This window comes from Heterodontus francisci, chromosome 11 (genome assembly GCF_036365525.1).
Source record: "Heterodontus francisci isolate sHetFra1 chromosome 11, sHetFra1.hap1, whole genome shotgun sequence".
NCBI lineage: Eukaryota > Metazoa > Chordata > Chondrichthyes > Heterodontiformes > Heterodontidae > Heterodontus > Heterodontus francisci.
In genome coordinates, this window is record NC_090381.1 from 21,038,671 (window position 1) to 21,061,547 (window position 22,877).

Consider the following 22,877-nt stretch of genomic DNA (forward strand, 5'->3'; position numbering starts at 1 on the left):
TGATTTATAAAAGTATCTTGAATGCATTACATGAACTTGTCCACCACACTATTACTACAAATTTGGTTTACCAAATCCAAATGGATTGCCTGTGGTTCAAACCCTTACAGGTTACTTTTAAATTCTTGATCAGCAAAATAAACAACTTAATTATACTTATTTATGTCCTATTCAAAAGTTTCTTTTTTTGTGTAACTTAAAGGTACATTGTGAGGGATTTTGTCTTGGCTGCAAATTCCACATACACGTTACAATAAAAGCAAAATACTACAGATGCTGGAAAGCTGAAATAAAAACAGAAAGTGCTGCAGTTCTGATGAAAGGTCTCAGACATGAAACGTTAACTCGGCTTCTCTGTCCACGGATGCTGCCAGACCTGCTGAGTATTTCCAGCACTTTCTGTTTTTATTCCACATATATGTTTTTGATTCAGAGTATGATTCACACATGTGCTGCTGCAATTCTTTTTGAATGGTTTCTCAGGTGCAATCTTCATAGAAAAGCTTTAAGTAAGGAAAGTATATTGGAAGCTCTTTTTTTAAAATGCATTAATGCTGTTTATCTCTTGTACCCCATGATTATTGTATTACCCTTGTTAGATGTACCTTTAATTTTCTGATTTATACTTTGCCCGCTACTACAACTACTGTTAGGTGACCTGTTAACTGCTCCCACTATTGTTTTTTGCTCTTTTGTTATTTTCTAGCTCCACCCAAACTAATTCTACATCTTGATTTTCCAAGCCAAGATCCTTTCTTTATACTGTATTTATCCCAAATTTATTATTACGGCAATCCTCCACCTTTCCCATTTCATCTATTCTTCTAAAGGTCAAGTAGTCATTCTGCAACCATGTCTCTGTAATGGCTATTAGATAAAAAACCATTCATTTCTATCTGTGCCATTAATTTAGTTAATCTATTTTGTTGCAAATTCTTCATGCATTCAAATATAGTGCCTTTAGCTTGAGTTTTTTTTCTATTTTCCCTGATGTCACCCTACTCACCAATGCCCCATTACCTTTGTTAAGTTCTCTGTTCCTTCCTGAACCACTCAACTGATTTTTACCCAAATCACTACTCTGCTCTATGTCCTCAACATTTCTCTTACTGCTTTTGAAGTTATCCTTTCCTGAATCCTTCCTGCAACCTACCCCCACAACTTCATTAGTTTTAAAGCCCTGTTTACCAGCCTAGATATTTGATTCGCCAGGACACTTGTCCCAGCCCAGTTTAAGTGGAGCTGTCCCAACAGAACAGCTCCCTCTTTCTCCAGCACTGGTGTCAGTGCCCTGTGAATCAAAACTCCCATCTCCCACACCACTCTTTCAGGCATTATTTAACCTTCTAATCTTTTTGTCCTTATGCCAATTTACACATGGCTCAATTAATATTTCAAAGATTACTACCTATGAGGTTCTATGTTTTAATTTCGACCGTAGCTCCACAAATTCTCTCAGCAGAACTTCATTCTTAGTTCTACCTATGTCATTGATTCCTACGTGGATCGTCCCTCTCCCATTCCAAGTTCTTCTCCAGCCATAAGGAGACGTGCTTAACCCTGGCACCATGCAGGCAACGCAACCTTCAGACCTCCCGGTCGCAGCTGCAGAGAACAGTACCTATCCCCCTGACTATACTGACCCTATCACTACCACATTCCTTTCCTCTCCCCTCCAACTTGAATGGTCTCCTGTACCATGGTGCCATAGTCAGTTCGTTCATCCACCCTGCAGTCTCTGCTCCCATCCACACAAGTAGCAAGAAGCTCATATCTGTTGGATAAAGGCAGGACTGAGACTCCTCCAACACTGCACCTGGGGTTCCCTTACCTAGTATATACTAGCCTCAGAAAGAGTAGGATGAAGAGTCTGCTCTGAGCATCAGTGAGTTGTATTCCTAAATGTTAAATTACATAGAACAAATATGTGTATTATGTCATCGCTACCTCCCTGTGTGTGTATCCTGTTGACACAGTTGCTATCATTTAGTTTATTAGCTTTCACCTTCTGTTGTGTACACTTTTGATGTCTTATCTTTTTCAATATTTATTGTCAAAGAACTAGTTTTTCCCTTATTTGCACTGATAATTGAAATCCTTTCTTCACGCTTCCCTCCCACTGTGATAAACACCAGTCTGATACTACTGTGTGCATCTTCCGGTGTGTTTTAACCTAAAATTCTAGCTTAATATTATATAATTCTATATAAAATCTATTAGCTTATTCTATTTAATAATCTATACGTGCTTTTCTTACAAAGTCTTCAGCCCAGAAATTCTGTAACATTGTCTAAAGATTTATCCTTCTCCAATTTTGAGTGTCAGTGTGATCAAAAGATAGGCGTTGCAAGCACACTGTTTAAACCAATTCTGCTTACATCAGCTGTCCTGTATTAAAATAATGCAGAAACATATCTATATTCTTACAGTTCTTACCTATGAAATCCATTCTTTACAATATGTCTGTTCAAACTCACTGATTGCAGCCAAGGTTCAAAGTACAAAGAATCACTACCTATAGAAAGAAATAACAGTCAGCATTCCACTCTTAGCTTTAACAGGTGGGATTGGGTAAGGAATATTTTTCCAAATTTAGGAGATTCAAGGCACAAGATAAGTTTTACTTAATTTTCTGTTACTCAAAGATACTTCCCATCTGCGTTCTCTTCTCCCACTAATTCTTCTAAAGCACATACTGGAGAAACGTTGCTTCCCAAACCACACAACTGAATATTGGAAAAATCCAAAGGCTTACTACTGGAGTTCTGGGAAAGCCAGGTCTCCAGGAAAAGTTGAAGATATAGGGATTCACATACCAGATATGTAGCAAATAGCTGGTAGTTTATAAGATTATCAGAACCCTAGAAGGCTGATAGATCAAATTGTTTTTGAAAACAGGCATGGAATAAAGAGAGGGAGGAAAGGAAGAAGGACTTGCATTCATATAACACATCTGATGACCTCAGGGCATCCCAAAGCACTTTATAGTCAATGAAGTACTTCTTTCTTGAAGTGTGAGCCATGGCTCAGTTGATAGCATTCTCACCTACGTCAGGAAGATGTGGGTTCAAGTCCCACTCCAGAGATTTGAGCACAAAAATCTAGGCTGACTCTCCATTGTGGTACTGAGGGAGTGCTGCACTGCCAAAGGTGCCATCTATCAGATCAGATCTTAAACCAAGGTCTTGTCTGATTTCACAAGTGAGCGTTAAAGATCCTGTGGTACTATTTTGAAGAAGAGCAGGGAAGTTATCCCCAGTCTCCTGACCCATATTTATCCCTCAATCAACATCATTAAAAGAAAATTATCTGGTCGTTATCACATTACTTTTTGTGGGAGCTTGCTGTGTGCAAATTGGCTGCCACACTTCCTATATTACACCACTAACCACACTTCAAAAACACCTGATTGGCTGTAAAACACTTTGGGATGTCTGAAGATAAGATACTATATAAATGCAAGTCTTTCTTTCTTCAATCACTGTTGTAATATAGGAAAATTAGAGTGAGAATAATAGCCCTCTATCTGTATCTAATTCTAAAAAAGATACTTGACATTTGACCAACATAGTTTGACACAAGGAAAAAAACTCCTTTTTGAGTTGATCATTAACTTTTGACAAACTTGATTGAGTTCTTTGCTGGAGTAATGGAAGGAGTTGATGAGGGTAGGGCAGTTGATATGTGTATGGACTTTCAAAAGGCATCTGATAAAATGCCACATGATAGAATTGTTAGCAAAACTAAAGCCCGTGGAAAATTAGCTAAGGAAGGTACTCAGTGATGTTCCCCTGGGGTCAGTATTAGGACCACTGCTTTTTTTGATATATATTTTAATGACTAGACTTGGGTATAGAGGGTGTAATTTAAAAATTTGCCGATGACAGAAAATTTGGAAGTGTAGAAAACAGTGAGGAAGATAGTAACAGACTTCAGAAAGGCACAATGAGACTGGTGAAAGGGATAGAAATAAGGCAGATTAAATTTAATAATGAAGTGTGAAGTTATGCATTATTAAAGGAAGAACAAGGACAGGCAATATAAACTAAATGTTACAATTTTAATAGCAATGCAAGAACGGAAAGACCTGAGAATCGGTAGTGTGAGCACTGAGCGTTCTCTGAACTCTTGAGTGTTCGCACTGTGTGTTCTCTGAACATGACAGTGTCATGCTCATAAGAAATGCAGCGATGAAAATACAAAAACAAACAGAAGAGTGATAAAAATTAGAGCAATTTTAAAAGACTAGCACATTTGCTGTCAACAAAATGGAGGACATGTCACACGAGCTATACCACCTCCTGCTTTAAAATACACATCTATGTCTACTAGAACTAAAACCAATTAAAATCATTTCTACATTGAAATGAGACAGCTTATCAGACATGTATGTGTGCTATACCCAAATGGAGTGTTTCTTGACAACGCAGAACATGCACAGAGTGATCACCGATGTCATCAATGTGTTCGAACATTTGCCAGCCTGCCAGTATGTGTCAATACATGTGCATGTCAACGTCACCACGTAATGACGTCCGAGTGTTGCTCCATCCTCAGTGGCCACTATCGCTGCCTCCATCGCCTCCAACAGTACCCCGCTCCCTCCCACAATCAGTGCCTCAATCGTCGTTTCTCCTCCTCGCTCCCTCACACAATTGGTTCCTCAATCGTTGTTTCTCCTCCTCGCTCCCTCCCACAATCAGTGCCTCAATCGTTGTTTCTCCTCCTCGTTCCCTCCCACAATCAGTGCCTCAATCGTCGTTTCTCCTCCTCGCTCCCTCACACAATTGGTGCCTCAATCCCCGTTTCTCTTCCTCGCTCCCTCCCACAATCGGTGCCTCAATCGCCGCTTCTCTTCCTCGCTCCCTCCCACAATCGGTTCCTCAATCGCTGCTTCCCTTCCCGACTCCCTCGAGATTGCTCTCACCTGTTTGCCGCTCCATTTCGCCAATCTCACCTTCTTGTTACTCCATCCTGCTGCTCGCTTCCTGCTTTGCCACTAGCACTCTGCTCACTCCTCTTCCCCCATTGCCGCTTCTCCAGTCGGCGAGATGGGGATAGAGCAGGGAGAAGGCGGGTGTAGGAGGGAGCGGGGAAGAGAAGTGGCAATTGCAGGAGGGAGCGAAGAACAGAAGCGAGGATTGCAAGAGGGAGCAGGTTACTGTTGGAAGGGAGTGTAAAGGTGGCGATCGTGGCATTGAGGGGTGAGGCAGTTTGGGTTCAATTGTTTCTCTGTGTCAAATTGAGCAGCACCATCTTTATTACTGGCAGCTGCCCGAGACGTCGCAGACAGTGACGTTTCTGTCGATGAGGCTGTATTTGCATGTGCCACTACTGCGCCACCTAGTGGTTGTGTTGTCAGCAAACACAGCCATACACAAATGAGCAAAACAAAGATACACCAGACTCTACGTCTCTAGCTACCCTTCACCTAACCCTTTACTTATCATCTATCTCTTCTTGAGTGTGCTTGTGAGAGTGAATAGGAACATAGGAGCAGGAGTAGGCCTTTCAGCCCGTTGAGCCTGCTCTGCCATTCATGACGATCATCTACCTGAATGCCACTTTCCTGCGTTAACCCCATACCCCTTGATGTCATTAGTATCCAGATATCCTTCGATTTCTGACTTGAACATGCTCAATGATTGAGCTTTATCTGGGGTAGAGAATTCTACAGATTCACTGCCCTCTGAGTGAAGAAATTCCTCCTCATCTCAGTTTTAAATGGCTTCCCCTTATTCTGAGACTATATCCCCTGGTTCTAGACTCACCAGCCAGAGAAAACATCCTATCTACATCCACCCGGTCATGCCCTGTGAGAATTTTGTACATTTCAATGAGATCACCTCTCATTCTTCAAAACTCTAGAGAATACAGGCCAAGTTTCCTCAATCTCTCCTAAGACAATACTGCCATCCCTGGGATCAGTTTGGCAAACATCCATTGCACTCCCTCTATGGCAAGTATATCCTTCCTTAGATGAGGAGACCAAAACTGTACACAATACTCCAGGTGCAGTCTTACCTAGGCTCTGTACAATTGCAGCAAGACTTCTTCACTTCTGTACTCAAAACCCCTTGCGATGAAGGCCAACATACCATTTTCTTTAAAATAAAAGCTAAATCCTGTGGATGCTGGAAATATGAAAGAAAAACAGTAAGTGCTGGAAATACACAGCAGGTCTGGCAGCATCTGTGGAGAGAGAAGCAGAATTAACGTTTTAGGTAGGTGACCTTTCATCAGAACTCTTTTATGTTTAGTTATTTTTTTCTTTTTTATTTGGTTATTTTATTTTAGGTTTTTTAGTGTGTTTAGTTTGTTTCTACTGTGCCTACCCACTGATACTGTTTTTAAAAAAAAATTAATGTTTGTGCTTGGAGTGCTTTGTGCTTTACAGTCCATTCACACCCTCTCTGCACTAATGCTTTGTCTTTCACCACACCATTAATATACTGTCTGCCTTTGCTCCAGGACCTTCTGGTCAGTTCATCTCTGTGACCTTGTCTATCAACACCTCTTTTGTTATCTCTTGCCCCACCCCCGCTTTACTTGCTTAAAATCCTTTACATTTCTAATATTTTGTCAGTTCTGGTCACTGACCTGAAATGTTAACTCTGCTTCTCTCTCCACAGATGCCGCCAGACCTGCTGAGTATTTCCAGCATTTCTTGTTTTTATTTCAGATTTCCAGCATCTGCAGTATTTTGTTATTATTTTACTGTCTGGGGTCAATTGGGAGGTAAACAGTGGAAACCAGCCATGCCATCGTCCACCTGGCCATAACAACTGTGTTAGTGTTGTGTGTTCTCTGAACTTGGCAATGAGCACTGTGTATTCTCTGAACTCAGGTGTGTGAGCACTGTGTGTTCTCTGTACTCGGGAGTGTGAGTGCTGTGTGTTTTCTGAACTCAGGAGTGTGAACACAGTGTGTTCCCTGAACTCGGGTGTGTGAACACAGTGTGTTCCCTGAACTTGGGTGTGTGAACGCAGTGTGTTCTCTGAACTCGGAGTGTGAGCGTAGTGTGCTCTCTGAACTCAGGAGTGTGAACGCAGTGTGTTCCCTGAACTCGGGTGTGTGAACGCAGTGTGTTCTCTGAACTCGGAGTGTGAGTGTAGTGTGCTCTCTGAACTCAGGAGTGTGAACGCTGTATGTTTTCTCATCTTGGGAGTGTGAATGCGGTGTGTTCTCTCAACTTGGGAGTGTAAGCGCTGTGTATTCTCTGAACCTGGGAGTGTGAGCGCGGTGTGTTCTCTGAACTCAGGAATGTGAGTGCTGTGTGTTCCCTGAACACAAGAGTGTGAACGCTGTATGTTTTCTGACCTTGGGAGTGTGAGCGCAGTGTGTTCTCTGAACTCAGGAGTGTGAACAATGTGTGTTTTCTGACCTCGAGAGTGTGAACGCTCTGTGTTCTCTGAACTCGGAGTGTAAGCGCAGTGTGTTCCCTGAACTCGGAGTGTGAGCACAGTGTGTTCTCTGAACTCGGGTGTGTCAGCACGGTGTGTTCTCTGAACGTCTGAGTGTGAGTGCCGTGTGTTCTCTGAACTCGGGTGTGTGAGCGCCGTGTGTTCTCTGAACTCTGAGTGTGAATGACCTGTGTTCTCTGAACTCAGTCACCTGCCTCACAATGACTGGATCCAATTATACATTGCCGAGATAAAAACAGAAAGTGCTGGAAATACTCAGCAAGTTTGGTAACATCTGTGGAGAGAGAAGCAGAGTTAACGTTTCAGGTCAGTGACCTTTAGGTATTTCCAACACTTTCTGTTTTTATTTCAGATTTGCAGCATCCGCAGTATTTTGCTTTTATTTTTTAGATATTGCAAAGAACTGGAAGTAATCTGTAGCAGACAGGATCAGATTGCACCGAGCAGACACATTGTCGGGTGAGTCCTGCCCTGCCACGGCCCGTCAGGGTTTTGCAGCCGGAGCTGTCACCAACCACCGACCGGGCAGGCATCGCTTCCCTGGTGACCCTCCGTAATTCACAAACTGCCCTTTGATTAGTCTTACATGTGGTCACAGCGACACAAATACAGCCGAACATAAGCAGCGTCCCGCCGACATCCATCATTAGCTTCCGGGCAGGATCTAACACCGGCCCAGACTGATTCTCCCGTCTAAATTTACCCCGAGGCTCCGCGGGGCAGATGATGCAGGCCCGTCCCAGGACCCAGCCTCGGCCGCCCTCAGCACTGCCTGACTGCACAGCAACACCATCCTCTTACTTCACTGCCTCTCCTTTCCATATGGTGGGGTGTAGGAATATAGGAATACCGAAATTTCGCTTTGCTGAATTATTTATCTTGTTAAACTAGTTTTGCGGTGGAGTTGAATTTTATATTCTCAGGCATTATACCAATCCATTCCGGAGGGGGGCTTTTACTGGCTGGGTTGCCATGGGGACAGAGGCGTTGTCAAGGCCCAGTTCAGGCCGACTGAGGTTTGTACAACAGCAAAATAAGAATATCAGTGACTAATAATATCAGAGAGTTTTATTACTGATTAATAGCAGTTATATTAGTAACTAATCAGAGTGAGAGTGGGGGCACTCGGAGTCAAAAGGTTGTGGGTTCAAATCCCACTCCAGAAACTTGCGCACAATCATCTATGCTGACGTTCCCAGTGCAGTACTGAGGGAATGTTGCACTGCCGAAGGTGCCCTTTCAGATGAGACGTTAAACCGAGGCCCTGTCTACCCTCTCACGCGGATGTAAAAAAATCCCATGGCACGATTTCAGAGTAGGGGCGTTCTGACCACTATTTATCCCTCAACCAACACCACTAAAAGCAGATCATTTGGTCGTTTTGACATCACTGTTTGCCGGATCTTGCTGTGCACAAATTGGATGCCACGTTTCCTACGTTACAACAGTGCCTACACTTCAAAAAGTACTTAATTGGCTGTAAAGCACTTTGGGATGCCCTGAGGTCATGTAAAGCATTGTAAAAATGCAAGTCTTTCTTTTCTTTCCATGTTAGTCATTACCTAATGATACGGAGTTAGATCGGTGATTAGTGAAAGTTATATTCGGAACTGATAACAGCCAGAGTTATATTAGTGATTAATAGAGTTTTTACTAATAGTACCAGTGAGCATTTTATTACTGATTAATAGCAGTTGTATTTAGTAACTAATAACAGAATAAAAAGAGTTAAAACAGGGATTCACAGTTATATTAGTAATTTATTATTGTTTTTGATTATGCCTTTGTGAAGTACTCTTGAAACTTTTTTAATGTTAAGCGCTATATAAATACCAGTTGTTTTTGTTCTTGATAAAGGCACTTCACAGAGCTGAATGAAAACATTGCAAGTTTTACAAGAAAAGGAGATATTAGAAGAGGGAGGTGAAGAAGCAGAGCAGTTTAGTGAGGGAATTCCAGAACATGGGGCCTCAGTGAGCAGGGTGTTTGGAGAGGATTGTAGGGCTGAAAGAGGTGACAGAATAGGAGGAGTGAGGCCATGAAGGAATTTAAGCCCAAGGATGAGCATTTTCAAATTTGAATTGTTGAGTGAGCCAATGTGGATCAGAGAAGACAAGAATTGATGGATGAGTGGGACCTGATGCAAGATAGGATATGAGTAGCAGGATTTTGGATGATTTGATGTTTACGGAGGAGGGAAGGATGCCCAGGAGAGTATTGAAATAATCAGGTCTGGAGGTGACAAAGGCAGGGATGAGGCTTTCAGTAACACATAGGCTGAAATAGTGCAGAGGCAGGTGATGTTATTGTGATGGAAGTAGACAGTCTTTGTGATGGACAGGATATGGGAGCAGAAGCTCAGTTCAGGGTCAAATAGAATGCAGAGGCCGTAAACAGTCTGGCTGAGACTGTAATACACACTGTAATTACTGACATATTCGTAAATAAGTGTTATTTTAATAGCATAGCTGCAGTACTTGTTAGTAACTAATAGTAATGATAGGTGTAATAGTCATTAATAATGCTGATCATTATATTAATGAATGAGAATTGTAATTGATAGTTATAGTAATAGTGAACATAATAGTAGTTGTAATAGTGATTAACAGTAATTGTTATTGTAATGAAAAACAGTTATAATTAATACCTGATATAATTGTATTAGAACATAGAACAGTACAGGCCCTTCGGCCCACGATATTGTGCCGAACCTTTAACCTACTCTAAGATCAAACTAACTACCTACCCTTCATTCTACTATCATCCATGTACCTATCCAAGAGTCGCTTAAATGTCCCTAATGTATCTGCTTCTACTACCACCGCTGGCAGCGCATTCCTCGCACCCACCACTCTCTGTGTAAAGAACCTACCTCTGACATCTCCCCGAAACCTTCCTCCAATCACCTTAAAATTATGCTCCCTGGTGATAGCCCTTTCCACCCTGGGAAAAAGTCTCTGGCTATCCACTCTATCTATGCCTCTCATCATCTTGTACCCCTCTATCAAGTCACCTCTCATCCTTCTTCGCTCCAATGAGAAAAGCCCCAGCTCCCTCAATCTTTCTTCGTAGGACATGCCCTCCAGTCCAGGCAGCATCCTGGTAAATCTCCTCTGCACCCTCTCTAAAGCTTCCACATCCTTCCTATAATGAGGCGACCAGAACTGAACACAATATTCCAAGTGTGGTCGAACCAGGGCCTTATAGAGCTGCAGCATAACCTCGCGGCTCTTAAACTCAACCTCCCTGTTAATGAAAGCCAACACACCATACGCCTTCTTAACAACCCTATCAACTTGGGTGGCAACTTTGAGCGATCTATGGACATGGACCCCAAGATCCCTCTGTTCCTCCACACTACCAAGAATCCTGTCTATAAGCCTGTATTCTGCATTCAAACTTGACCTTCCAAAATGAATCACTTCACACTTTTCCAGGTTGAACTCCATCTGCCACTTCTCAGCCCAGCTCTACATGCTGTCAATGTCCCGTTGCAACCTACAACAGCGTTCCTCACTATCCACAACTCCAGCAAACTTCGTGTCATCGGCAGACTTGCTAACCCAGCCTTCCACTTCCTCATCCAAGTCATTTATAAAAATCACAAAGAGCAGAGGTCCCAGAACAGATCCCTGTGGAACACCACTGGTCACCGAGCTCCAGGCTGAATACTTTCCACCTACTACCACCCTCTGTCTTCTATGGGCCAGCCAATTCTGTATCCAGACAGCCAACTTTCCCTGTATCACATGCCTCCTTACTTTCTGAATGAGCCTACCATGGGGAACCTTATCAAACGCCTTGCTAAAATCCATATACACCACATCCACTGCTCTTCCTTCATCAACGTGTTTTGTCACATCCTCAAAGAATTCAATAAGGCTTGTGAGGCATGACCTGCCCCTCACAAAGCCATGCTGACTGTTTCTAATCAAACTATGCTTTTCCAAATAATCATAAATCCTGTCTTTCAGAATCCTCTCCAATAATTTGCCCACTACTGACGTAAGACTGACTGGTCTATAATTCCCAGGGTTATCCCTATTCCCTTTCTTGAACAAGGGAACAACATTTGCCACCTGCCAATCATCCGGCACTACTCCAGTGGACAGTGAAGACGCAAAGATCATCGCCAAAGGCGCAGCAATCTCTTCCCTCGCTTCCCGTAATATCTTTGGATATATCCCGTCTGGCCCCAGGGACTTATCTGTCCTCATATCATTCAAAATTTCCAGCACATCCTCCCTCTTAACCTCAACCTGTTCGAGCATATCAGCCTGTTCCACGCTGTCCTCACAAACGACCAGGTCCGTCTCACTAGTGAATACTGAAGCAAAGTATTCATTTAGGACCTCCCCTACCTCCTCCGACTCCAGGCACAAGTTCCCTCCACTATCCCTGATCGGCCCTACCCTCACTCTGGCCATCCTCTTGTTCCTCACATAAGTGTAGAACGCCTTGGGATTTTCCTTAATCCTACCCGCCAAGACTTTTTCATGCCCCCTTCTAGCTCTCCTAAGTCCATTCTTCAGTTCTTTCCTGGCTACCTTGTAACCCTCTAGAGCCCTGTCTGATCCTTGCTTCCTCAACCTTAAGTAAGCTTCCTTCTTCCTCTTGACTAGCTGTTCCACATCTCTTGTCATCCAAGGTTCCTTCACCCTACCATCCCTTCCCTGCCTCATCGGGACAAACCTATCCAGCAGTCGCAGCAAGTGCTCCCTAAACAACCTCCACATTCCTGTCGTGCATTTCCCTGAGAACATCTGTTACCAATTTATGCTCCCCAGTTTCTGCCTAATAGCATTGTAATTCCCCCTCCCCCAATTAAATATTTTCCCATCCCGTCTGCTCCTGTCCCTCTCCATGACTATAGTAAAGGTCAGGGAGTTGTGATCACTATCACCGAAATGCTCTCCCACCGAGAGATCTGCCACCTGGCCTGGTTCGTTGCCAAGCACCAAGTCCAATATAGCCTCTCCTCTAGTCGGCCTATCTACATATTGAGTCAGGAAACCTTCCTGGACACACCTGACAAAAACTGCTCCATCCAAACTATTTGCACTAAGGAGGTTCCAATCAATATTAGGGAAGTTGAAGTCACCCATGACAACAACCCTGTTACTTCTGCACCTTTCCAAAATCTGCCTCCCAATCTGTTCCCCCATGTCTCTGTTGCTATTGGGGGGGTCTATAGAAAACTGCCAACAAAGTGACTGCTCCTTTTCCTGTTTCTGACTTCCACCCATAATGACTCAGTAGACAAACCCTCCTCGACGACCTCCCTTTCTGCAGCTGTGATACTATCCCTGATTAGCAATGCCACTCCCTCACCTGTTTTACCTCCCTCCCTATTCCTTTTGAAACATCTAAACCCCGGAATATCCAACATCCATTCCTGCCCCTGTGATATCCACGTTTCTGTAATGGCCACAACATCGTAGCTCCAAGTACTGATCCATGCTCTAAGTTCATCACCCTTATTCCTGACACTTCTTGCGTTAAAATAGACACACTTCAACCCATCATACTGGCTGCAACTTTGCCCTGTCAACTGTCTAACCTTCCTCACAGATCTCCCAGGGAGCTGCCAATTTAGGAATATTTGGTGATTCAGAAGGATTGGAGTATTGTATTATATAGCCCACAATTTAGTATTCTGCTGCAAAGATGGAACAACAAATACGCCTGAGTGTGCCTTTTAAGACCAGAAGTCTAATAGCTTGAGAACAATTGGAAAATAAATACTGGGAAATTTTTCTTCCACATTAATGGCTTGCTGTAGATCCACAGTTCCCAATATCACAAGAAATCAACAGCAAATGGTGTTATTTTTCCTTAATATTTTTAAGTGTGATGCAGAAAGTTGCATGTCTGATAGAGTGTATTGTTGAAAAGGAGGCCTATCTTCCCCACCTTTGCTTTACAAGTGTGGCTGCCACAAAGGTACACCATCTCCTCAAGACTGTAGCAGACAGGATCAGATATAACTTCTAGCGGGGGACAGAACTTATCTTATCCCTTTGGTTTAATGCCATAGAATTTAATTTTCTCTGGAGTTTGAATGGTAACAAAGATTTTTTTCTGACGTTTAAAGTAATTTTTCATCAACACCTGGATTACTCCAGAGGTGTGCGAGTAATTACCTCAGGGCTATAATTAGCAACAGGAGTAGGCCATTCAGTTAGATCTTCTTCTTTGGCCTCCTTGTCTCGAGACACAATGGGTAAGCGTCTGGAGGTGGTCAGTGGTTTGTGAAGCAGCGCCTGGAGTGGCTATAAAGGCCAATTCTAGAGTGACAGATTCTTCCACAGGTGCTGCAGATAAAATTGGTTGTCGGGGCTGTTACACAGTTGGCTCTCTCCTTGCGCTTCTGTCTTTTTTCCTGCCAACTGCTAAGTCTCTTCAACTTAGATCATGGTTGACCTATATCTTAACTCCATCTATCTGCCTTGGTTCCATATCTGTACACTTGCCTGACAAAAATCTATCAATTTCAGTTTTGATATTTTCAACTGACCCCCAGCCTCAGGCAAGAGTTCCAGATTTCCACTACCCTTTGTGTGAATAAGTGCTTCCTGACATCACCCCAAACAGGTTTGCACTAATTTTAAGGTTATGAACCTTAGTCTGAACTCCTACACCAGAAGAAAAGGTTTCACTCTATCAAGTCCTTTAGTCATCTTAAACACCTCAATTGGAGTTTTTAACCCCTTAATCTTCTATACGCGAGGGAATACAAGCCTACTCTATGCAACCTGTCCTAATAATTTAACCTTTTTAGCTCTGACATTATTCTGGTGAATCTGCAGTGCACTTCCCTCCAAGGTTAGTACATCCTTCCTGAGGTGTGGTGCCCAAAACTGAATGCAGTACTTCACATGGGGTCTAAGCAGAGTTCTGTACAGCTGCAATATAACTTTTACCCCTTTATATCCAGCCTCCTTAATGGATTCCATTAGCCTTTTTAATTGCTTTTTGTACCTGGCCACTAGCTTTGTGATTTCTGTCCATGGACCTGTAAATCTCTCTGCTGATTCAGATGTTCTGAGCTCCTCACCATTTACAAAATACTCTGATTTATCTTTCTTTGGTCCAAAGTGAATGACCTCACATATCTCCATAATGAACTCCATCTGCCACAGTTTTGCCCATTTATTTAAACTATCAATGTCCTTTTGCAACTTTCTGTTCCCATCTACACTATTTACTTTACCACCTAACTTGGTGTCATCAGCAAACTTGGATAAATGGCTCTCCACTCCTTCAGTAAAGTCATTTATAAATATAGTGAAAAGCTAAGACCCCAGTACAGATCACTGGGGGACACCACTAGTCACATTCTGGTAATTGGAGTATATATTCTTTTACTACCTATGGCAATGGTAATAATAATTATTATCCTTGGTTTTAGGGTAATTACTTCTTAAGAGCTGAGAGTGTTGAGGTCGAGATATATGAACAAGGAATGGGTTTGTTGGGTTTACTGGCCTCTCCTATTCCTAAATGTATTTTGTTCTTAACAAGTGAGAGTGACATTACTATCAACAAGCAGAGCTAAATGATGAAGGGCGTCTGTACCAGCAATAGCTCGATCATCTGAAACATGCTGTTCTGACATGAAGAAGTACGCATTTTTATTTTGGATGCAAGAACCTTGGACCAGGTTTCACCAGTAGACTTATTCTATCAGACGGCATAGTCTTTTAATTTCAGACAAAGAGCCATAATTGAGCATGAAGTGCCCCTGTCCTTCCCATAAACTCTACTATTGTCCCATTGCTTTCTTTCCTTTTCTGCCTGCTGGGTTATGATTCTGTGTGTTCTAGTCATTGCCAGATACCCCATCTGTGTAGCTATTACTTGTGTACCTTAGCAATAAATGTCGAGACTAATATCACATCACAACCGAGCCCAATCCTACCCTCACTAAACATCCATTTTGCATACTTCTACCAAAGGTTGTTGACAGCAATTGGAAGCAGGAATTTGGTTGATTTTCCTATCCCTAAACCAGTGGCACTGAAGCCTGTTGAAATGCACCTCCTGCTGTTCCAACTGAGCTCAGCTAATTCACCACAAACCAGGGTTCGAAACAGGGACCTTCCAAGTAGCTCAGCCACTGAACCATCTGTGAGTGATTTAGAGCTGAATATTTTTACAGCTGTTTTATCAGAAACTTAGGGAAAAGCCAAAGCTAATAATAATAGCACAGAATGCTACCAAGGTTGAAAAATACCAGGTGGTATAAATAAACAGCTTCTGAGTAATTTGAAACCAACTCCTATCATTCATCACATCATGCCAACCAGGCAGCTTGCTCAGGACACAAAGTACAGTCTTGAAAATCAAAGCTTTTTTGAAAACTCACCTTTAAAAATTAAATGTAGTTGTCATGATAGCTCAGTATGTAAATACTTGATGTGCCATTGCACTGTGCAGTCCTAGCTTCTAACTTGCCTGGGCTGAGTTGGCTGGTCTCAGCCAGGGCTGTGGTGGAGACTACATTTGGCTTCAGTGTCCTTGGGCCAGAGTTGAGAATTTCAGACAGGTTTCCTGTTCTAAATTGCTGTCCATCGGCCATGGTGGACAGGGTAAGGCTTGTCTGTGCACAGAGCCCACAGACTGACAAGTCTCACACATCAAGAAAGGTCAACTGGGCTGCCAATGTCCATAGAACAAGTACTCTTCATGTTGCCACCTCAGGAAGGCGATGGAGGGGGAAAAATAGTAATTCCAGTATTCAATATATTTGTGAATGGTGCTCACATTAACCAATGACTAGAGTGAAGCAAAAAAAAAATCTTGTTCACTCTGTATATTGTAGAGATACTGTAAGTTGAGCTTTCCCAATGGTTCAGTAAATAGATATGCCATACAGACCAGGTTGGTCCAGTTTTGGTTAAGTTTATGCTGATTTATCTGATCCCAGCCAGCGAAGTGGTGGGGCATTACTATTAAGCTCACAGTCCCAGGAATGGGAAAAAATCAGCCAGGGCTTCTGTGCTTGCTGTCCAGTGACCCTATTGGAAAGTGCCGACATGTGAGCAATATCAGGCTCAGTATTTTTGAGGATCACAGCCAAATTCCTTGTAAAGACATACTTTTGACCAATGGCTACTTCAGTGAGATACTGGAAGGCTACCAATGCCAACAGAAGCATTCCCCAACATGTCACATAAATGATCTATTTCAGTTTACTCTCAAGAGGTATAATACCCTTGTATTGAGAACTGCCACCAGCACCAGCCATGTGTTCGAGACATAACCTATTTTTCTCTAGTTTCACAGAAGAAATTCAGACTTAAATTTATTTTTCCCCAAACAGGATATTCCTTGTGGATTACTCTTCACCAATGCTTTAAAATGTAGAAAAAAAGTTATGAAGATTCCTCGAGCTAGACAGAGGTTATTGACTGTCACAATATCACTGATTCTCCGACCTTGCTGATAAATTGCCTACAAGCTCAAAGGATCTTGTAGCTGAAACAAGATGGCCTATATTCCAAGGAAGTGTGGCATTAAGTTCAAGCCACCTGCTATTGTTTTAATTTATGAAGATGAAAATACTAAAAAAACTCGACAAAGGCTGATACCGGTTCGAAATTTCTCCAAATTCTCAGGTGAGAACCTAGTTTTATGTTTATTCTCAACTAGCCCATCCAACACTGCCCAACCAAGTGGATGCTAATCATGGGAGGAAGGGAGAAATTACAATGATCACCTTAACATGGAGTGGTATTGCATTTCTGACGGTAGGATTTCAGTAAAGCATGCTGAGTAAGTGAAACTTTTCCTACTACATCCACCTAAGACTATTAAGACCAACACTGTAAACAAAAAAAATTCCTTTCCAAACTTAGAATATTTTGTGTAATATAAGTTTAGCACACTAGGTTAAGTAAGGAGATATAAATTTTCCTCTGGTGTGGTTAGTGCTCGGAGCAATTTAAGGTGATGTACTTAAACCATAAGAAACTACCTCCCGGCATGAAAATTGTTTGGTTAATTGTAATATACATTCTGGTACAAACATGGTGTGGTGACAGGCTGGGCTGAATTTTTTGGCGGAGGCTTATGTCCCACTGCCAGGGCCGAAAGGCAGGAGCCAACCCTGTTCAGGTGGATGGAGGGACCCTGGGGCGGCATTTTCGTATTCAGGACAGCTGCCGGCTCAGAGGCCGCTGGGGGGCCCCCTTCATGCGCCATGAACCGCCTATCAAGAAGGGTCTCCCCCACCCCCTGCCCCCCGGGAACCTGCTAGGAGGCTGCCAGGGTTTACCTGGCAGTCTCCCCTTGTGGTGACGGGCCCTCTTGATGCAGTCAAAATGACGGTGGGGGTGGAAGTGGCCCTTAATTAGGCCTTTATGTGGCTCAGTTGGCTCTGGCAGGTGGCTAAACTGTTGAGGTGTCCATCACTGGCAATGTGCCATGGAGCGGGAAGATGTCAGGCTCTCCTCCTGACACCTTCCCCCACCATATTGCCAGCCCTCTCACATCCCAGCCCATCTCCAATGGATAGGGAAAATTCAGCCCTCTGTATTATGTATTGTCTATATTGGATAAAAACAAGACTTCTTTACTGCTTTTCTGTTTCCTTGTTTTTATGTAGTACCAGTTGAATGACAACCAAGGAGAGGGAAATTTGGTTTAAAAAAAATCTGGGCTACAAATTAGTACTGATAACGGGAGAAAGAGTGCTCTGCAACTGGAGCAAATATCAGGAATTCAGATGAAGAGGTCAGTGGATGGAAAATTAAGTGGAACTCACTAACCACCATTCCAAGTTCTTGATATACGCTCTGGTTCCACAATGTTCTGCACCAGGAGTAATTTATTTCTATACAAGAAAAGGCTATTCAGCTCATCCCTCTAGAATCATAGAATAATACAGCACAGAAGGAGGCTATGCCTGTGCCAGCTCTTTGAAAGAGGTATCTGATTAGTCCCACTCCCATGATCTCCCCCACAGCCCTGCAAATGTCTCCCCTTCATGTATTTATCCAGTTCCTTTTGAAAGTTCCTATTGAATCTGCTTCCACCACCCTCGGTCCATTAGTACATTTATTCTATGTTCATGGGTGGTGTAGTGTTGTGAGGTTACTCACCTAACATGGAACTACATTAAATGGGACTATTGGGCACAGGCTATAGCACAACAGAGCTGACTCAATGACCATGCTGATATCAGAAAAGGCTCCATACTGGGATTACATTACTCCTGCTGTCTGTCATTTGAATAACATTAAAGTTATTTTCTTCCTTGATGGATTATTGCAAACCATACTTCAGTTCGAGTCAACATTGTTACAAGAGGGGTGGCGCAGTGGTTAGCACTGCAGCCTCACAGCTCCAGCGACCTGGGTTCAGTTCTGGGTACTGCCTTTGCGGAGTTTGCAAGTTCTCCGTGTCTTAGTTTAGTTTTTAGAGATACAGCACTGAAACAGGCCCTTCGGCCCACCGAGTCTGTGCCGACCATCAACCACCCATTTATACTAATCCTACACTAATTCCATATTCCTACCACATCCCCACCGGTCCCTATATTTCCCTACCACGTACCTAAACTAGGGGCAATTGCTAATGGCCAATTTACCTATCAACCTGCAAGTCTTTGGCATGTGGGAGGAAACCGGAGCACCCGGAGGAAACCCACGCAAACACAGGGAAAACTTGCAAACTCCATACAGGCAGTACCCAGAATTGAACCTGGGTCACTGGAGCTGTGAGGCTGCGGTGCTAACCACTGCGCCACTGTGCCGCGTGGGTTTCCGCCGGGTGCTCCAGTTTCCTCCCACAGCCAAAGACTTGCAAGTTGATAGGTAAATTGGCCATTGTAAATTGCCCCTAGTGTAGGTAGGTGGTAGGAGAATTGTGGGGATGTGGTAGGAATATGGGATTAATGTTGGATTAGTATAAATGGGTGGTTGCTGGTCAGCACAGACTCGGTGGGCCGAAGGGCCTGTTTCAGTGCTGTATTTCTCTATGTACGTAGAAAGGAAAGAAATGGGAGCAGCATTGAATGATGGCAATATATAATTTTCCTCTTTTGAAAATGTTTTACTATAGATTGCAGCCAAGCTGCAGAACAGATGAAGAATAACCCTCGACACCAAGTGTACCTGGATAGAGTGTCTCAGCAGCAGCTGCAGAAATTATACCAGCTGCTGAGGAATAGCCTGAATGGGCTGAGCCTTGACCAGAGTCTGGAGACAACTCTGAAGGAAAACTCCATCAACCCAGAGGAAGATCTCAACAAACTTGATGACAATGAATTGGCGAAAAAGAAAAAAATCATGGATGAACTGTTTGAAAAGAACCGGAGAAAACCCAATGACCCAGAATTTGTTTATGACTTGGAAGTTGATTTCCCACAGGATGGACAGATTGAGTCATGTGGTTGGGATGAGGAAGAGCAAGATGGGGAGATCTGATTTGTCTTTTATTTTCAGAACTATCAGTGTGCATCTCTGAGGGTGGAAGAATAACCTAGTGGTCAGCTGCCCTCGGTTGACCAACCTAATAGTTACAAATGACCAAAATGACAACTGTAACACACATGGAATTATATCCAACACAGGTTAAAGGAGACAGGAACAGGATGTTATCACTTGCAAGTAAACTGCAAATGCTAAACAACAAACTTTGGAAATAGCTCTTGTCCTCATTTAAGGTGAGGGGTCTTGGTGCTGGGGAATGGAAAACATGTCCTAACTTAATGGTGAGTGTACCAGAGCGAACAATTTCAGTCTCAAAATGATTTATCCATACATGCGGGATGAGCTCCTTTGCTGTTCTGCCAGCCCACCATTTTATTGGAAGGCCTTTTAACTTATAGGCTACTTGCAATCTCAATGTTTTCAAAACAAACATTTGGGTGTCTTCAATTTCTTTCATTTTCAGTGTACACCACACCTGGATGTTCTGAGTATTTTTTTGTTGTGGAAACATTGGGGTAGATTTTCATCCTCACACTTGGATAGTAAACTGGTGGAATGGATCATCTCCATGTTATAGAACTTGCCTGATTTTCATCAATTTACCACCCCAGTGTTTTCCACTGATTTCATTTTACTCACCGTGTTTGAAAAGCCTGTTCTGTAAGGTATTCCCCATGGTTTGTCACTCCCTGCTCCAGTTCTCACCTGATCCTTAGGCCTGCTGTTCATAGCTACCCACTTCGCAGATAGGTGCTGATTCCTTAGTCACTTTCAGATGGTGCCCATTCCAAGACCCTTCTCAGTTCAGGCTCATTCTTGCAGAGGACAGTAAATGATACCTTTTAAGTTGGGGTGAAAATAATTCTACTTTTTTTGAACATTTGTATTTTAAAAATATCCTTCCAGAGTAAGTGGGGAACTGCAACCATGAAGCACTAGCATTCAAATTACCGTTATTAAAGGGGATTTATTTGAATAAAAGGTTTTCAAAATCTCTTTTTTTAAAAACAAGATTAGGTACTTCTGCCCTTTAAGGCCAGTATGATAAGAAGCCTTAAAGGGCAGAAGTGCCTAATTTTTTTTTAAAACATTTTGAAAATGCAAAATGTCTCGTAGTTCTGTAATTTACCCAGCAGTTCCTTTTAAATACACTACAGTGGAAACCATCAGGTTCTGGAGGTTTGTCAATCTTAAGTCGTATTATTTTCTCCATGACCATTTTTAACTTATTATGCTCCTGTTTTGTAACTCTGAGAACTTTGTTACCTTTTTTTTTACAAAACAGCTCTCCTTTCCACTTTTTGCCTGTAGATTTACCCATTAACAGCTCAGCCCAGTTCACTGCAGTCAATTTATTTCTCACCCCTTTGAAGATTACCTTACCTAAATTTAGCATTTTGATTCTTGCTTCTCCATAATATCAAATTGAATTATATGATGTTCATGACTTGCAAGAGGTTCTTCTGGTTTGTCTCTCATCGCGAAACCAAACCTGTTGAGCAAGCTATTCTAACTTCTCCTGAATGTTTTCCAGTCTCTGTACAGTTCTCACACATAAGCCTTTGCGGATGTATAACATGTCAGTGTCATACCTATATTGAAGTTGAGCAAGGTATAGGTAATGAGTTGGAGCTGGGTACCAGGATCAGATGAAGATGGTCTGTGCAGGAGCTGGTGGCATACATTCAGGTGAGAGGGAAGCTGAGCTGTTGGGATGGGAGAGAGAGAAACTTGGCACCTGGTGTTGACATGTGTAATGAAACGGGAGGAGACAACAGTGATGGAAGGAAATGGACAGCCAAGATTCAAGGCTGGGCATGAGAGCAAAGAGTTCCATCTGGAGTGTGGCGGTGCTTGACTGAGGAGAGGCCTGGAAGCATGACATCAATGGGAATCACTGGAATCTGGTAAAATTGGGGCGAGGTGGTTGAGGCCTGGGACCCCTTGGGAGCTTGAGCTTTGCATCACTCCTGAGAAGAGAATTAAGGATTTCCACCCCTCAGGAGAGTGCAGCCAGCAGCACTTGGTCAGGGGGCTTCCAGTAGATGTGGAACAATGGTCTAGGCAATATTTGGGGATGAGATTAATACTTGAGAGATGTTGGCTGGAGCCTTTCAGCAATCAGGAAAATTTAGTCTTAAAGCACTGGGAAATGGTAGCACACACACCAGAGATTTAATGATTATGAGGCACAAGCTGAATTCCAAAACATTTCATATCACATTATAGTATTAGTACCCAATGTTTTACTAGTTTCTGCAGTGAAATTGATTATCAAAACAGCAAAGTGTGTTACTAGTATGTGTGGAACGATACATAACAGCACATAATTCATCGAAGATACAAAAAAACCAGAAAATGCTGAAAATACACAACAGCTCTATCCACATCTGAAAAGGGGCAAGTCAGGTTAGTGCTGCCAGTGGAGATACTTCATCAAAACTGTGTGTTTTCAGCATTTTTATTCCAAGTCTCCAGTATACTAGAGTGTCTATCAAATGTTTTCAATTTAGACATAGATTACACCATTGCAGAGTAAAGAAAGAAAGACTTGCATTTCTATAGTGTCTTTCATAGCTTCAGGATGCCTCAAAGTATTTACAGCCAATAAAGTAATTTTTGACGTGTAGTCATTTTTTTTAAATGTAGAAAACACAGCAGCCAATTTGTGTGCTGCAAGCTCCCATAAATAACAATGTGATGATGATCAGTTTGTGATGTATTTAATTGTTAGTTTAGGGATAAGAATTGGCCAAGACGGTAGGGTGAAGCCACCTGCTCTTTGAAACAGCCATAGGATCTTTTATGTCAACCCGAGGGGGCAGATGGGGCTTTGGTTTAATGTCTCATCCAAAATATGGTACCTCCAAAAGTGTAAGCATAAATTTTATGCTCAAGTCTCTGGAGTGGGTCTTGAACCCACAACCTTCTACTCAGAAGCGAGAGTGCTACCACAAGTGGCGCAGTGGTTAGCACCGCAGCCTCACAGCTCCAGCGACCCGGTTTCAATTCTGGA

At 42.7% G+C, this 22,877-nt stretch overlaps 2 protein-coding genes across 5 annotated transcripts in view; one reads left to right on the top strand and one right to left on the bottom strand.

Annotated features, from left to right (window-relative positions):
- Positions 1–8,334, bottom strand: part of pigx (phosphatidylinositol glycan anchor biosynthesis, class X) — a 50,805-nt gene extending 42,471 nt beyond the window's left edge. Inside the window, exons 1-2 of the mRNA XM_068041773.1 lie at positions 8,011–8,334; positions 2,437–2,515 (exon numbers count right to left, since the gene is read on the bottom strand). Of these exons, the coding sequence (XP_067897874.1) occupies positions 2,437–2,515; positions 8,011–8,071 (140 nt within the window). The 5' untranslated portion in view covers positions 8,072–8,334. The remainder of the gene's footprint in view (positions 1–2,436; positions 2,516–8,010) is intronic.
- Positions 7,689–20,064, top strand: cep19 (centrosomal protein 19). Of its 4 annotated transcripts, XM_068041774.1 has the most exons (4): positions 7,689–7,730; positions 7,815–7,883; positions 16,750–17,044; positions 19,491–20,064. In XM_068041774.1, exons 3-4 carry the CDS (start codon positions 16,915–16,917, stop codon positions 19,853–19,855), a joined length of 495 nt encoding a protein of 164 aa, XP_067897875.1. In that variant the 5' UTR covers positions 7,689–7,730; positions 7,815–7,883; positions 16,750–16,914; the 3' UTR covers positions 19,856–20,064. The 4 variants fall into 4 exon arrangements, with proteins under 4 accessions (XP_067897875.1, XP_067897878.1, XP_067897876.1 ...); XM_068041777.1 differs by lacking the exon at positions 7,815–7,883 and having other exon boundaries at positions 7,701–7,730; XM_068041775.1 differs by lacking the exons at positions 7,689–7,730; positions 7,815–7,883 and adding an exon at positions 8,279–8,440.
- Positions 20,065–22,877: the final 2,813 nt, after the last annotated feature.